Source organism: Denticeps clupeoides, chromosome 2 (genome assembly GCF_900700375.1).
Source record: "Denticeps clupeoides chromosome 2, fDenClu1.1, whole genome shotgun sequence".
Classification (NCBI taxonomy): domain Eukaryota; kingdom Metazoa; phylum Chordata; class Actinopteri; order Clupeiformes; family Denticipitidae; genus Denticeps; species Denticeps clupeoides.
In genome coordinates, this window is record NC_041708.1 from 28,147,371 (window position 1) to 28,163,847 (window position 16,477).

The 16,477-nt window shown below is 42.7% G+C and overlaps 1 protein-coding gene across 1 annotated transcript in view; it reads right to left on the reverse strand.

Annotated features, from left to right (window-relative positions):
* The window catches only part of slco5a1 (solute carrier organic anion transporter family member 5A1), a 32,809-nt gene that overhangs the window by 4,800 nt on the left and 11,532 nt on the right, over positions 1-16,477 (reverse strand). The window contains exons 3-7 of the mRNA XM_028970631.1: positions 6,593-6,725; positions 6,194-6,405; positions 5,023-5,187; positions 2,686-2,884; positions 757-916 (exon numbers count right to left, since the gene is read on the reverse strand). Of these exons, the coding sequence (XP_028826464.1) occupies positions 757-916; positions 2,686-2,884; positions 5,023-5,187; positions 6,194-6,405; positions 6,593-6,725 (869 nt within the window). The remainder of the gene's footprint in view (positions 1-756; positions 917-2,685; positions 2,885-5,022; positions 5,188-6,193; positions 6,406-6,592; positions 6,726-16,477) is intronic.

The window sequence follows — 16,477 nt, forward strand, 5'->3', positions numbered from 1 at the left end:
CACACTTTTACAATGAAGCAGCCAATTTATGGACTTTTATAGGCTAACTAGCTCCCTGCCTCCAACACATTTAAGAACAGAGAAAATATCAAAATTAGCAAATTCGCCACTGGTGCCTTTTGATCTCCACAGATAAAAGCAGGTTCACACTGAGCACATGTGACAGACGTGACAGTCTGGAGACGCCATGGAGAAAGTTCTGCTGCCTGCAACATCCTCCAGCATGTTTGGCAGTGGGTCAGTAATGGTGTGGAGTAGCAGAGGTACCAAGATGAGATCCTCAGACCCCTTGTGAGACATACACTCCTTAGCTTCATTTTGACTGGTTTTAAGGACATTACATCAAAGTTGCTTCAGTCTTTAGTGTGTTTTTCCACTTTAATTTTGAGTGTGACTCCAATACCAGACCCCCATGGGTGGATAAATTTGATTTCCACCAACAATTCCTATTGTCAGCACATTCAGCTATGTCTTATTAAATAAGAATATTTCATTCATTCAGATCTAGGATTTGTTCCGTTTATTTTTTGAGCAGTGTAGTTGTGGATATTACCCACATTTGTTTAATGAGAATTAAAAAAAACATTTCCTATACCTACATTTACTGTAATCTTGCTCCATTAATATATCTATATTCTGCCCTCTATATTCTGGAATATACAGTAGATGAAAGTTGAATATCTGTAGTTCATTAGTTCCGTTCACCCTTTATTAACACTGTCGTATTAATAAAGGGTGGGACTGCGGGACTCTCACCCCCGTGCTGTCATTGCCCACGGTGCTGCAGCCTGCCAGGCAGGGGTTGAAGTAGGTGATGCCATCTGAGCCGCAGACTGGGGCGTACTCATGGATCTTACAGCCGCAGTTGACGTTACAGCTGCCTGTCAGGTTTCTGTGAGTCATAGTGAGCGTTGGGCTGGTGAAAGAAAGGAAGGGGGGGGGGGGGGGGGGGGGGGGGGGGGAGAGACTGAATCAACAGCGGCTTCTCGATTCGGTGGGAACCGCAGGCAACACCAAACAACCGGCTATTTGGCTTCGGACACAGAGCAATCAGCTGTCCCCTGTTGACTTAGGATCAGCCACAATTATCTTAAGCAGAATAGGCAGATCAGCTTGGACCCAGAGTGGACAGGAAAGCAGATGGGACATCTGTCCCTATATTGCTCAAGTTGGTTTTGATATGATAGAACTCATTTGGTACCAAGCCCTGTGCAAACGGCAGCTGCTCGTGTTCCAGCGACAGCAGCAAAAGCTCAGGGGAAACTTGGATGAAAAAGCATATGTATTCCAATCCAGGAAATTTCAAGGATATCTTTCAAAGTCTTCTCATAAGCATTCAGGTACAGTAACAACAACTAGATAATGGACGGAACTATCTTTTGTGTCTTTAGTGCTGTGAAATTTAATCATAAATTCCTCAACTGTATGCTCTCAAGGCCCTTTCAGGAATGTCTTTTCATAAGTCCCATCTGTTAAGTCTTAATAGATTTTAATAGGTTTTGCATGATATTCAAGTTTTTCAGTATTTAACTGTACTGAACTGTACTTATTGTATCAATGAGTGAACGGTTTATCTTCAAAATAGACTCAACTCTACATAGACCCAAACCAGCTATTCATTTATTCTTAATGCACATACTAATTTAATTCTTATGAAATAGGATGTGGTCTTAAGCTTTAGGTCTTAAACGTAGCACATACTTCATAGCCTTCCACCTAATACTAATACTGAAACAGGGCCCTCAGTCTAACATCGCCTTTGAAAATGCCCCTGAAACAAGTGCTGATTTTAAAATGCCCTCTGTAAAATTTCTTGCTAGAACTAACAACAGCGTATCCAGATGCCCTCTTGTCCTAGAGAAACATTTATCTCGGGGTAAAGCCATCTAAACAGTGACCTATGGCAGTTAGAACCACCTTGAGAAATGGATCTTCAAGCTTCAGCACACAAAGGAGGCCATTATAGACATGAATACCAAGCAGCGTTTCAGAGACCCGGGTCAATGCTGACTTTCCACGAACACGTCCAGTGCAGCTTCCGACAAAGTCCACTCGTGGCTTTGTGTCATGTCCTGGACAAACACTAACATCATGAGGGCGAAGTGAGACTCAATATGTGGTTTCTGTGTGGCATGGCTGTGCAAGATATCCATACCCAGAGAGATGTTTACCCTTGCATACTGTATGCTGATACTGTTCAGATACAATTTCATCTGCCTTTCAGATGCATGCAAACTGGCAGAATTGTTTGTTCCACAATACTGTGCTTCAATTCTTTGGTATGAATGTACAATAAATTGGATTTTTTTTAAATGCAAAATATGACATATTAGCATATTGCTATATATATAAAACCCTTGCAGGGTGAGGTTACACGTGCATCGTATGCTAAAATTTCATTTAGGTGAGGATTGAAACCAATTTTAAACGGATTCAACAGCTGGTTGAATATGAATGCAGATTCTATGTCCTGGTGGGCACTGGAAATGTAGTTTTACTCTCTTGCCCACTGTGGAATATACAGACCAGGGCTTTTTACCTTGAAATAAGCCTAGGGCCTTACACATTGCTGCTGAGTGGCAAGACTTGCCTATAAGAACTTTAAAGATGGATAGTTACTGCCTGCTCACGTGCATTGCTCATCAGACAAAGTGCTGCAGTATTGATTACCGCAGACACACATACCCGGTGGTGTAGGGGATGTTGATGCCGCCCAGGTTGATGCTCTCACAGCCGACTATGAAGAGGGTGGAGAAGCACAGGAGCGAGACGCCGCTGCAGATCATGGCCAGTTTGGCCGACTCACGCGCCCCCAGCTTCAGCTTCTTTATGATGTATCCCCCCAGCACAATGCCCACGCCGGCACTGGGCACGATGATCACGCCTAGGGGGACAAGCAGACATGTCCACACCAGGATAAACACAGCGCTGTGACTGCATGCAAACCACAGAAAAATTGAGATTGTCGTCAGGCAAGCACGGGTGGAGAACAGTCTGCTGAGGGATTAGCAAGACCAGGCACGGCTGAGCGACTATGAGTCTGCTCCATAAGGGCTGCACACGTGCTAGCGGGCCGCCGTGGCTAATTGTCAGGATTTTGAAGTCAAAGCTGACTGCTGGCACCGGCAGGGTGACTCCAAATCCACTGGCCGTGTACGAGAGAGGCGGCCAAACACATGCTAGCCTCTCAGGGATCAGCCTCCCTGCGTGCTCTCAGAAAACACACACTCCCACGTACACACACACACACACACACGCACACAGAAAAAAAAAAAAAAAAAAAAACAAAGGACAGCACACATTCAAGAGTGTGCCCTCCTCAAATACATTTTAATTCCACTTTATTTAGAACTTCACTAATGCAACGGACACAAAGCAGCTTTAGAAGGCAACAAGATTCGGAACCCCAGAGGTGGAAGCCCTGGGTGACGAGTGTCCTGCTTAGAAGAGACCAGAGCCTGACTCAGAGTGGGAACCCATCTGTCTCCGACTGGCCGGGTAAACAGATAGAAAATATGGTGCTCCAAGAAGAAACTGAATGAAATAAAATGCTCAATAATGCATGAGCCGGTAAGTGAGCCCTGTTATACACTAAGAAAATAAAAATAGACCCATATTCATATCAGACTCAGCGGGAAGCATTCGTCCTGTTTATGATTCAGGCAAATCATGCTTTGCAGCAAAAAAATAAGGTTTCAAGGAGCTGTATATGCATAATAGAGGGAAAAACAGCTGAACAACACAATCTTTTCGACAAGACCTTAATGGCCTGGGACAAGAAAAATCTGTACCACATCCCCACACAGTTCTTATTTCATACTGATCTTTCATACTGAATGACTCAACAATTAAAAAAAATGTTGATTTCAGCCTCAACAATATGATAGTTATCATATTTTTAGCATCTATAAAAGTATAAATGTTTTGGTGGTAGAATACATTTGCAAAAATGCCTTCGTCAGCAGTGCAACTGCAAATTTGAGTGTAAACCTGTGGTACCTGGTATGCACTATATAATAATAAAAAGTGTGCAGAGGCTTGTGACATTGATTCATGGGCAGAAATATAATTAGCATCTTTTCAAAATCAATGTGGGCAAAGGAAAAAAAAAAGAGCTAATATACTTGTCCATTCTGATGAGCAGGAAAAAAAAAAGTTATTGCAGACAGGCTTGGTGGTGCGTCGTTCTAACATCAGCTTGTTAAATATTCAAGGTTTAATGCATAGGCGTTGCCAACTGAACAGTCCATTTTAATTAGAATCTAAACAAATCATCTGTGGAATCTGACTCAGGTCAGGTACTGCTAAGAAACGCAGTATCGTTGTTTAAACAAGATGTCAGTAGTCGGGTAGTCATAGTAACCATAGTATAAGGTTACATGTAACCTGGCAACAAGACGTGATGATGCACCAAAACCTGCTGGTGGTCAGTGTTACAGTGTAATCCACAAAGACAAACACACACACACACACACATTTTGTTGTTGCCTGGTATGTGCTTACTCATATTTTTATGAGCTCCTGAAATTGCATGTGTCTTTGGTTTTAACTAAGTGCTTTTTAAAGATTCTGTTATACTGTAGGACCTTAATTCAATATATATTTTTTTTTACCTGCAGAGCTTACTTCTAGGATGATCTGACTGTCTATCAGATGTATATCAAGAGAGAGGTAGAGCTATATTGTTTTTTTTTTTAAATCTATGCACTTTCCCGGTTATTATAGATATATTTTTCAGACAAATAAATAGATGTGACCCAAAGAACCTCAATGATCCCAGTTGCAAAGCCGTATCTCTGTTCCATGTCATAACCGTTTGCCCACATGCCCTGATTCATGGACACCATGATTTCTTTGATTGGCAGTATCCTTGGATCACTTCTAGTGTGAGGATTGGTGATGTTTCTGATAATGAGGCTGTTTGGTTGCATTTGTTGTAAAAAGTGGGCTGTCTGCTAGGGGCAAGAACATTAACCCCAATGTGCTAACCTGTTTTTCTGCTTTCAAGAAAGAAACGCTTACCAGTGTAGATGCTAGCATTGGAGGCAGGAATACCAAACTGAGACTCAATGAACTTGGGGATGAAGGTGATGAAGGCTGTGACGATGGCACTCTCTGCTGTGTAGGACAGGCTCACAAACAGGAATGTCATGTTGCTCAGGATCCTGACAGCTGCCTTAGGGAGATCTGCATAGCAACAGGAAAAAAAGCCATCATGAGCCACTCAGCAAAACAAGGACAGTCACTCCCCCCAGCACCGGATTTAGTAGGGGTCATCAGGATGGCCGTCCATATGATGCAAATATGAAAAGCAAACACAGCACATGCTAAGATACTGAAATACTGAATAGTATCCTTTTGCAAAGCAATGAACACCATAATCCAGACTCTTCATTGTCTTTATTTAAACACTTTTAATGTCTTTCAAAGCAGATCCAAGTCTAGGGATATGTTCAGTACTGTATATAATATACACAGGTATATTTTAGGTGAATTTAACCCAATACTATAAATTCACATTTAATACATGATTCATATTTTTGAGGGCCTAATTTTCAAAATATTTTTTGCATGGAAACCTGTCAGGGCCTTGGTTAAGCATGTTACCAAGGTGTAGATCAAACGCAGCTCTCCACAAAAGTGAATGAGAAGGCTGTGGTGAGTTTGTGCATGGTAATCCCTTGTATTCAGACATCAAGTTTGCTCCTAAACACAAAACTCTTAAGCTTTCGTGCAAGGTGCCTGTTTGGAGGACAAAGTCACAATAACGACAGCAAGTTGTGATCCAGATCCAAGCAGACAAAATTAAACCTGGTACCACCAAACGCTGAAGAATGATAATGTAAAAAGAAACACCCAGTCCTTTAAAGGACGTTTGATTGATAACTGTATTTTTATTTAGGATTATAATAAGATTATAGTCTAATGGATAGCTGAATAGTGGTAATGAAAATAATTGGGAAAATTAAAACACCAAAACAATTATACAAAATAATTTGGGAGAATTTAAGAATTTGATTGGCAAATCACTGACAATCAATACCTTTATGGCAGAGCAAACAGTACACTTTTCTTAATTAAGACAATTACCTAAAAGTCTGAAAAGCTTGTTCTCCTAATATGTCAGCAAGTGTTTGTTTTTGATATTTTTATCTATTTCGGCTATTGGGTCCATAGGTTGTAAAAGCACTACCTTTAATATCCTTGCCAAATCCCATGGAGGAGCTGACCGTTTGACCTTTGCTGCTGGACTTCTCCTTCATGACCTCATCATCACTCGACACATCATCAGCACTCAGCTTTTTCTTCTTCTTTTTGTGCCGTGGTGGGAGCTTCTTGGGGAAGGTGAACATCGGGAAGATAATGAGCAGCATTGCTACTGCACAGAGCAGAAAACCGCTCCACCTGACAAGAGAGAAACAACCAATCAAAAACCTTGCCATAATGCTAATGCTGAAGCAAACAATATAAGTGAGCATTCATCAAATCAAATCAATCTTTATTTATATAGCACATTTAAAATGTGCGTCACAGAATTAATAATCAGTGGGACTGGGGTTGTGACTGAGTCTGTCAAGCAACATGGACTTACCAGTTTCCAACAAAGCGTGGGTCACTCTGGTCGATGTTGACAATGGTTTTGGGATCAACATAGAACCCAATCAACACCCCTCCCAGCAGATAGCCAGCAGCAGGTCCCAGGGCCCCCATCACGTACATGATGGCTGCGGAAAAAAAAAAAAACAACAAAAAAAAAAACAGAGCCCATCAGAGATGCCTCGATTACCACATGCAAAAATTGGAGAAAGTACCTACTTTCAGGCACAAGGTTTCCATTAAAACCTGTTAATGGCAGATCACACAACTGGCCACATGAGGAGAGAAACTCTGGCCTTTGCATCCCCGCCTCAGTCTACATTAAAATCAACAACCAATGGGAAATGTTGTTCCTTCAAAAGAAGGGGAAATGCAACTCTATACACTACCCTATACCCTTACGAGTCCTACATGAGTGTCCTACACAATCAGGGAAACAATAAGTCAAATGAGCAGAGGAGCTCTTTAATATCTGAGTATTTTAAAGTTTCCTAACAGACATGGATTTGGTAGCCACCATAAGTGTACAGCCTAAAAATGTTAGTGAAATTTATGTTTAGGTTATGTAACAAACCCCCTCCTAATATCCACAATGCCACAGAGAAGGTGTGTTTGAACTTTTGACTGTCATTGTATGTTTCCCTTCGATATGATAGATGAAGCATTGGCTGGCTCAGCTGTACTCATGGGGAGGTCACTGTGAGCCCATCTGTTTCAGCCTGTGCTGTGTCTGCCTGTGCCCCCCTCCTAGGCTCCATAAGTTGCCAGATGTAGCCAGTGCCATCTGAACCAGGCCCAAGACCCCCGTGACAGGTGCACCGCATCCAGGCAGAGGTCTAATCTCCAATCTGGCTGCCCAGGGTGGAAGGCCCAGCACTTCCAAGTTACATAACACATGCACACACTCGGACACACACTGTTACCATGCCTGAGGGAGAGATCAGTGTGTTTGTCATGGCTAGTTTTCATCAATAGTACACAAAAAAAAAATTCTCAAGGACAGGCAGCATCAGAGCGTTGGCGGTGAAATGCAGTTTATTTGAACAAAACCCCTATTATACATGACACAAAAATTCCTCTTTTGGTTTAGGAATTACAGAAGAGATACAGTCGTGCGCAGCACGAAAACACTGGAGACATCATCTTTAATGAAGACTAATGAGTCATGGGCTAGTTGAGCCTCTGGTGCTGCTGCTTCAATAAGGCAGCAGCCTGAGTCACATGACCAGGTTTCCCTCAGTGCAATCTGGCCTTAGTAGATGCCACTAGGGGAAAGCTTGAAAACACCCTCTCGTGTTTTCTTTGGGTTTTTTTGGACACCTTTGCAGTAATTTGTGACCAATTTGCTTCAAAGCAAATTTTCTGCATGCAAAATCGCCCAAAACTGTGCATGTTTACGTAAATTCGCATGGACATCTGTTCTTGTGAGATATGGGAAAGGGACACCAGACCAATCTAGCTCTGACTGTTCAAAATATAAAATGCAGGCTGGATCTACTGGCTAATTAAATAACTTGCCTCTCTTCAATGGTCTTCAGGGGGGCTGGGGGATGGGGAGAAGATGTAATTCTCCAAACCACAAAATCCTCTTATCAGCCAATGAGCACCGCAAGAACAAAGACTATTTACAAAGTTCCCATCCAAAACTCCACGCTATTATATTTTGAGCTGCCAGAGCCGCTCAAATTGTATAAAACAAAATTGTATAAAAACAAAATCACTATTAGTGTTGCATTTTTTAATTCAAATATATGAATTTATTAGTGTGATAAAACCAAATATCAAGTATGCACAGGTGGTTCTGCTCATCACAATTCACATTTATGTTGTCATAAAATCCAAAAAAAGCTTTAGTGGCATGCTGGATGCTTCTGGAAAAACATATTTTATTTCCATAATGATAAAAACCATTTAAAAAATGTAACGTTGCATTTTTTTGGTAGTGACCATGTGACCATGGTATAAGCAAGATAATTCATAACAAGGACAGGTGTTAAAATCCTTCCTAGGACACATTGTCATGGATTACCCATGGCAATGAACACCTCAGTTTAAACATTAGCAGCTTTTTACTGCACAAGATGCCCTTTTGTGTAGTGAACATTTGTCGCAAATACCCATTTCTATTCAACTACATTTAAAATAAAACTCAGAATGTTGTGCAAGCATTAAATAGCTTTATTTTTCAATCTGCTGATGATCTTGTGCAAATCACAGCACAAAATTGCGACGGGCAATGGGAATGTGAATGGGAATGCGACTGGGGCTGCAAGGCTATTCTGGCACTTTCATTTACTGAAGTGGCTCATCTAAATTCAAACACTGATGACTGTCCATGCTAATGACACATCTATTCATATGAAGTGAACAGAGACAAAAAAAATATCTAGCTGTAGCTCATACACTTTCAAATTATTAAATCAAAATTTCCCTCAAAAGTTCACAAGAAGGTACATCAGAATGTGCATCTGTGGGTGCCTATGCTGGGCATCGAGCGCATATTTCTTTCAGCCGGCGTTGTTTAACACCACGCCATCCTGACTCATTCATCATATTTACGGTGTGAGTTGGACCAAGGTGGAGAGTCTTCAATGTGTCTTTATGCCTGGCTGGTATCCAGACCCGACCCATCGGTGAAGGGCGGAGGACGCGTTGGGCTGAGGAATATGCTGGCTCTGCAGCGAGGCGCTGTCACAGTCAGGCACACGCGTCACAACAGGACATACTGAGAATCCCAATAAGCACTTCATGCCATAATGGAATCATCTACACATGAAGGACATGCAACGGAAAGTAAAACCGCATCCGGTAGATAATAGCAATAACAACAAAAAAAAAAGCCACAAGGACATTATAACATGGAGGTGACACTCAAAAGCAGCCATGGGCCAAATAAAGGCCAGTCGACGGCAATCTGTAGAGACAACACCGAGGTGAGGACAGAGGCATTGTAGGCTCCTCAGCAGAGCACACTGTTCCCCAAGGTCGCCCTCCCCCTTTCCCCACCCCCTCCAACGGGCCATGTGTCTGACTCAAGAAGGGTAGGGAGGAGGATGGATGTGGGGGTTGGTGTTAATTTGATGGCACCACGCTCTCCCCTGGCTGCTGCATCTCCAGCTGTGTGATGGATCCGGCCGCTGGCCTGTCATAGCAACCAGACCACGGCAAGGACACCGAGGCCGAGATTTATGAAAACCAGGCTTTTCCGCTTTGGTCCGTAGCCTACGAGCCCGAGCTGTTGCCTGAGGGAGCGTTCGGGGGGTTACTCAGCTCCAAGCTGGAGTAACATTGGCACTGATGAGTGTGAGTTCTACGGCTAATGGACCTACTCCCCAGTGATCAAAAAGTAATGGAGATGAATTATTTTATTTAACTGTAGTGATAGAAATCAGGTTCATTGCCATGAAAAGCTGTAAATGATTCATTGCTAGTAAGAGGTATTACTGTCAAAAGAAGTAATTGTGGCCAACAGCTCCTGCACTCTGTAAAATATTTTTCCACCACCCCATTTTACTGTTTCTGTATTCAAATGAGGCTGGAAAGTATTGCTTAAATGTGGTAATAACACATTTGTTTCGGCATGCCCCCGTATTACAATACAATAAAAAGCAATGCAATACAGAATGAAGAATATGAAACTTGCAGCCCAAAGCAGTGCTGCAAAACAACGTGCACCGTGAATACGGTGGTTGTTTCTAAGGTAACAGACCTATGTTTACAGCCAAAGTAGACAGTGATCAACGTGGACAAATACGTAATTCCAATCAAAACAGCAGCCTAAACTACCACCAGGTTCTTTACCTGATGGCCAATGTGGAGTGGCTCCCACACATGATATACTACAGTAAGAAGCGAGGGCAGGATCAATTCAGCCATGTGACCTTGTGGGAGAGCGAGGGGGCAAAAGACAATGAAATGGGGAATGACGGCATTGCCATGGCAACTTGCTGACACAGCAGTGTCTTCTTACAAGTTCTAACATTATATCTTTCCCAGTGCAAACCGAGGACAGAGCCTGACACCGTTGCCCCAAAGCATGGACGGATGTCATATGGATTTTGTCACAGCTAGAAAGTTTACACATCTGCCGACAGGCCAGATGTGAAAATGTGACGATTAAACGTAAATGTATATTAATATATACCAATACACTACATACAAATTAACCACAGTATATGGCAACTTTGTGAAATTTCATTGTACAGTGCAACCTAAATTAAAACAGTTATACATGGGGAAATTTTACTTATTATACGTACTATAGTGTGTTTTTTTAAATTACCTTTAAAACAATACAATTACAAATGACAAAAATATTGTTATTACATTACTAATATATTAGTGTAATATTTTGTATGTTATATACAGTACAAGCCAAAAGTTTGGACACACCTTCTCATTTAATGTGTTCTCTTTATTTTCATGACCATTTACATTGGTAGAAAACTATGAATGAACACTTGTGGAGTTATGTACTTAACAAAAAGTGGAGTCCTGGCCTCCACAGTCACTGGACCTGAACCCATTCAAGATGGTTTGGGGTGAGCCGGACCGCTAATAAAGGCAAAGGGTCCAACAAGTGCTAAACACCTCTGGGAACTCCTTCAAGACTGTTGGAAAACCATTTCAGGTGACGACCTCTTGAAGCTCATCGAGAGAATGCAAAGAGTGTGCAAAGCAGTAATCAGAGCAAAGGGCGGCTATTTTGAAGAAACTAGAATATAAAACATGTTTTCAGTTATTTCACCTTTTTTAAGTACATAACTCCACATGTGTTCATTTATAGTTTTGATGCCATCAGTGAGAATCTACCAATGTAAATGATCATGGAAATAAAGAAAACCCATTGAATGAGGTGTGTCCAAACCTTTGGCCTGTACTGTATGTAGTTAGCAACACATTCTGCATCCAGAAATGATCCCCATCAAAGTTTTCCTTTTTTTAAATTCAAGCCACATGTACAACCAAGTGAGAAATGAGTCAGAGGAAGTGTAAATTGGTGTGAGTCACTACTATGATAATGAATAAATCACATGCTCACATCATAGCACACAAACCAGAGCCAGAGAAAAATATCAGGAAGACCAAATGGAAAAGCAACAAATTAGGTGACATTTGCAATTCAATAGACCTTCAAAGCTTTTTTTCAGAATAAAAAAGGGATGTTCCATGTGGAAACCCACAAACGAAGGACTTGAGGTATCTGCAGTGGAGGACGTCCCCAGGTTAGAATTTAGGGCTGATGAGAAGCAGGGGGGGTACACGGGCCTCTCAGAACACAGAGCAACAGTGATTCATTGAACAACACAGAGTAGCTGACAAAGAGAGGGGAATGATGGATGCACAAAGAGACAAAGACAGATGCAGACAGAGCGCGAGAGAGAGAAATAGTAGGTAACTTCACTACTCAACACTGCTCACTTGGACCTCCCACACAATGGTGTGACTGCCAGAACTTATAAATTGGGTCCATTTTTCCTTCATATCAGAACATGGGTCTGGGCAGTAAGGCCAACAGCTCTCCTTTGATGGTCTTCCTGGCAGTGCGGCACAGTGTACAGCTGGCAGCAGAACTACGAACTACTCTCCTCATCCCGAAAGCGTGAGTGCAGTCGACTTGCACAAGACCACACACACTCACAGTAAGGAGGAGGAGTGGGAGAAAACAGAAGAAGGGTGAGGGCAAAGACTTGACTAAAAGCGAGTGTCCAGGCCCGAGGTCAGAAGGGTTCTGCATGCTTGAGTCAGCAACTTCTCTTTAAGCCCAGCAGCTCTCTCCTCTGCAAGACACGTTTACACAGGAGCAGTTGGCCCCATTTCCTCCCTGCAGCCAAGCAATGATCGATCACACACCAGGTCTAGAGGTGCACTTAACCCAGAATCAGCAGACCTTTACATGCTATTCCGGTTTCAGCGGTCCTTAAAGAACAACTGAAGCAAGTGTGTATTTCCTGCCAAAGAGTGAATATGTGGCTACAGAGGATCACATATGGCTTCAATACCGCACCCAAAGACAACTTTACAGTTAGTCTCGGCACAGCAGATCGCTAGAAACCATACATGCTTCAGGCATAGAGGGGAGGGGGATCTGTGACTTGTGCTGGACAGTGATTATTCCATTTATGCCTTGCAGCCCGTCCTTATCGGTCACTTACATGGCCTGAGAGAGCATTTAGTTAGTTTAGTTTATTTTCGATCCTGTGTTCGAAGAGTGTGGGGTCACTGCAGGTACCCAAAGTACAAAAGGTCACGCTGGGAGCAGATCTTTCACTTATAGAGCTCTGCGGTTGTGGAACGGCCTGCCAGTCAGTGTTTGGGATTCAGATACAGTCTCAGTGTTTAAATCTAAACTGAAGACAAATCTGCCCACTCTGGCGTTCTGTTAAAATCCCAGACACAGAGTCAATAACTGAAGTCCATTTTAATACATAGTCACCTAGTCAAGCAAAGGGTGATAGTAGCCTAGTGGGTAACACACTCGCCTATGAACCAGAAGACCCAGGAACAAACTCCACTTACTACCATTGTGTCCCTGAGCAAGACACTTAACCCTAAATTGCTCGAGGGGGGGACTGTCCCTGTAACTACTGATTGGAAGTCGCTCTGGATAAGGGCATCTGATAAATGCTGTAAATGTAATGAAGCAGAGACACTGTTCAACTCACCTCAGTTAGCCTGTCCTAGTTAGGTAAGACGCCTGCACTAGTATATCACCAGAACCACGTATTTTTGTACCAGTTGTACACGCCTCCGTCTGCCGCTCTTTCAGTTTTTTTTCTCTGTGGCACCGAATCAAGCGGCCAGACCACCTCCAGAGTCCAACCAAGAGAGCACCAGAGCGGCACAAATGTGGACATGGACTACTGGCCGCACCACGACCAAAGATGGACTAATGACTGAGCATCATCGGCATGGGCAATGTTAGAAATAATGGACTTCTTACATTCGTGACTCTTGTTAACTCAGTGTTAACAGACGCCCGCTCCACACACTTTCTACCCTGGAACGGCATCCACTCTGAATGACTCCTTCCCAACTTTTCTTCCATTTTCCCCTCCATGTGAGTTAAGGAAGTTGCTCCTTATATCCAGAGAGATGGTCTTAGCATGAGGGGGTGTCAACTGTAGTGGTTGTTAAGCCCATTGAGACATACTGCTTGTGATTTTGGGCTAAACAAAAATAAATTGATGTGGTGTTGTTGCTGTGACAGGGGTGTTCACAAGTTGACAAGCTACGGGACGATGAAAACACATTTATGTCATGTTTTGTTCAGAGCAGGCTCACATCATCCAACTACATCATTTAAACAACATATCAGATAAACAATCAGACATACAGACTATTAGACTCACCCATGAATAAAAAATATAGAAATTATAATGACCTGTTTCTGACAGCAGACCTGTTTCAGACCAAGCATCCTAGTATGATAGAACTGTGTTGAAGCTGTACTTCTAAGAATGTAGCGTATTAAAGTGGCCAAACAAAATGAAACTGCCTGTCCATGAAGCTGCCTGTCCAGAGAAACTTTGGCAAGCTCTGTGAACAGTAAAAATAGAATGCAATTAAAAACTGTAAAGATGCAAAGAACATGGTTTAATTTGCCATGTAAATTGAATTTTTCTCACTTTTCCAGGCGTGACAACAAAGCCTGCTGAGGGAGGTAATAACAGAAAAACCAGGAAGACCCAACCTGAACTGTGACGGAAATGCCAGTTCCAGACCTCAATCAACCCAGTTTCTTTGGACATGATAAAATGGGTGAAAACGGCAAATAACACTGGATCCCATTTTCACTGTGTCACTTCTCAAAAAAAGAAGGCAGCTGAAATAGTTCCTCCTCCCCTAGCTACAGACAAGTAGTGTCCATATCTTGTTTGTACTTATTTATTTAAAAAAAACCCAGGAGATGTTTTTGAGATGATGATGAACATTAACTAATATGACAAATGGAATTTTGTGTGAGGCTGCAGTGATGTTAAGAGTAATGGTTGTCAGGGTTGTAAATTGCAAGTGGCATAACAAAGTAAAATCAATCTCTTTATATTCCTGACAGATCAGTTTTAATAAAGAGAAAATGTAGAATTTAAGTAAAAAAAACAAGGTCTGCTGAAACTTGTCGGTAACGGTAACTGATAACGCTAACTTTTAACAGACTAAGAAAAAAAATAAATAAAAATTTCTCCATCCACTATCAATGGACCCATTTGGCAACTTCTGCTGAGGACAACGGTGCATGTCAAGGGTTCTGCGACTGAACCGCTGACTCTATTCAGCAATTGTGCTGAGTACAGTGCTAGCTTATGGCACCGGTGCCCACGCTGTCGGCAAACACCGCTACAAATCTAAAAGCTACTGCTGACATCCAAATTCACTTCAGGACCGAGCACTGTTGGCTCAGCCAGCCTCAACAAAAGAGCTACAGCTGGCCCCGCTGACCGCATCTGTGCCTTTCGGACTCTCCATCACAGGTAAACCGGGAAGGGGGTGGTCATTTCTCTGGAGGAAGAGAACGGCTTATTCCAGACCGCAGTTCGACATTAGCTGCTGCCCCCGGGAAAGTTCATTTCTTCTGGGGTCTGCAGCTCAATGTAAAACCCGACGATGATCCGTCCGGGCCTTTTCATCTTACGTGTCAATTTAGCACAGGCTATGTAGGAATCAATAGTTGTTCCCAGGCAATGCTGGCACTCCAATTCATTTCTCGCTGTTATGTATAAATAGGGAAGCTGTTATATTAAGTGAAGAAGCAAAATATGTAGAGGACTAGACAAACATGATCCTGTGATTTGAGCAGATGAAGATGATTTATTTGTAGGAAATTGCTACAAACAGTAAACTGAACTCGGATCACTAAGGCCTCGTCCACACGAGAACGCTTTTCTGAGATTCTACAGCTGCTGCAGCAGCACAGCCACGAACATGTTATCCGCCCTTGTTGTATATATGACGCATTTGGGGTTATAGGTCAGATTGGAGGTTGGGCTAAGACATTTACATTTACAGCATTTACCAGACGCCCTTATCCAGAGCGACTTACAATCAGTAGTTACAGGGACAGTCCCCCCCTAGGGCACCTTAGGGTTAAGTGTCTTGCTCAGGGAAACAATGGTAGTAAGTGGGATTTGAACCTGGGTCTTCTGCTTCATAGGCGAGTGTGTTACCCACTAGGCTAATACGTAAGCGTTTTCACCAAAAAGCCACTTTGCCATCCACACTGATAGGCGGAAAAGAGAAATTCACTCTGGAACCAGTGTCCCCTGAAATGCCGTGTCAGATATATTAGACAGAAAAACGTGTGTGTAGTCTGGGCAAAAGTCACACTTCAGACGTAAATCCTGGGATTTCACACTCTTCTAACGTCTGGATTTCTCCAGAAACCCAGGGACTTACTCTACTTTCCCTCATGAGCTCTGGCCTGACCCAGCTTTGCAGAAACCCCTCTCATTCCTGGTGTGAGGGAATGAAACGGTCACCCCTGTACAGCCCGCCCCCAGTGCACCTTGCATAGAGCTGGAAAACCATTCCGCAAGCGTTAAGAGGGTTTTCCTCCTCAACAATCCCGGGGTGCCTCTAAATCTGCTGACCTGCTTCTCCTGACTTTCTGCTGTTTTTTTTCCACCCTTCTGCTGTGTTTGCTGCCCTTGTGTTTTAAGCACTGCCCAGTGAATTTTAGTGCAAGCGAAGGGGGAAAACCACAAAACCATGAACTTTTGCTTTTTGAAAGGGACGTCTGTCCTCTGCAGTTAATGCATTCCTGGTTATTTCTGAGAAGCGGATTCTGTGGGAGTGGAAATGTATCGTTCATTTCATTTCTGCGAGGAGGGTATTTTTAAAGGTATAGGTAGTCACAGCAAGGACACCAGCAAGATATCACGCA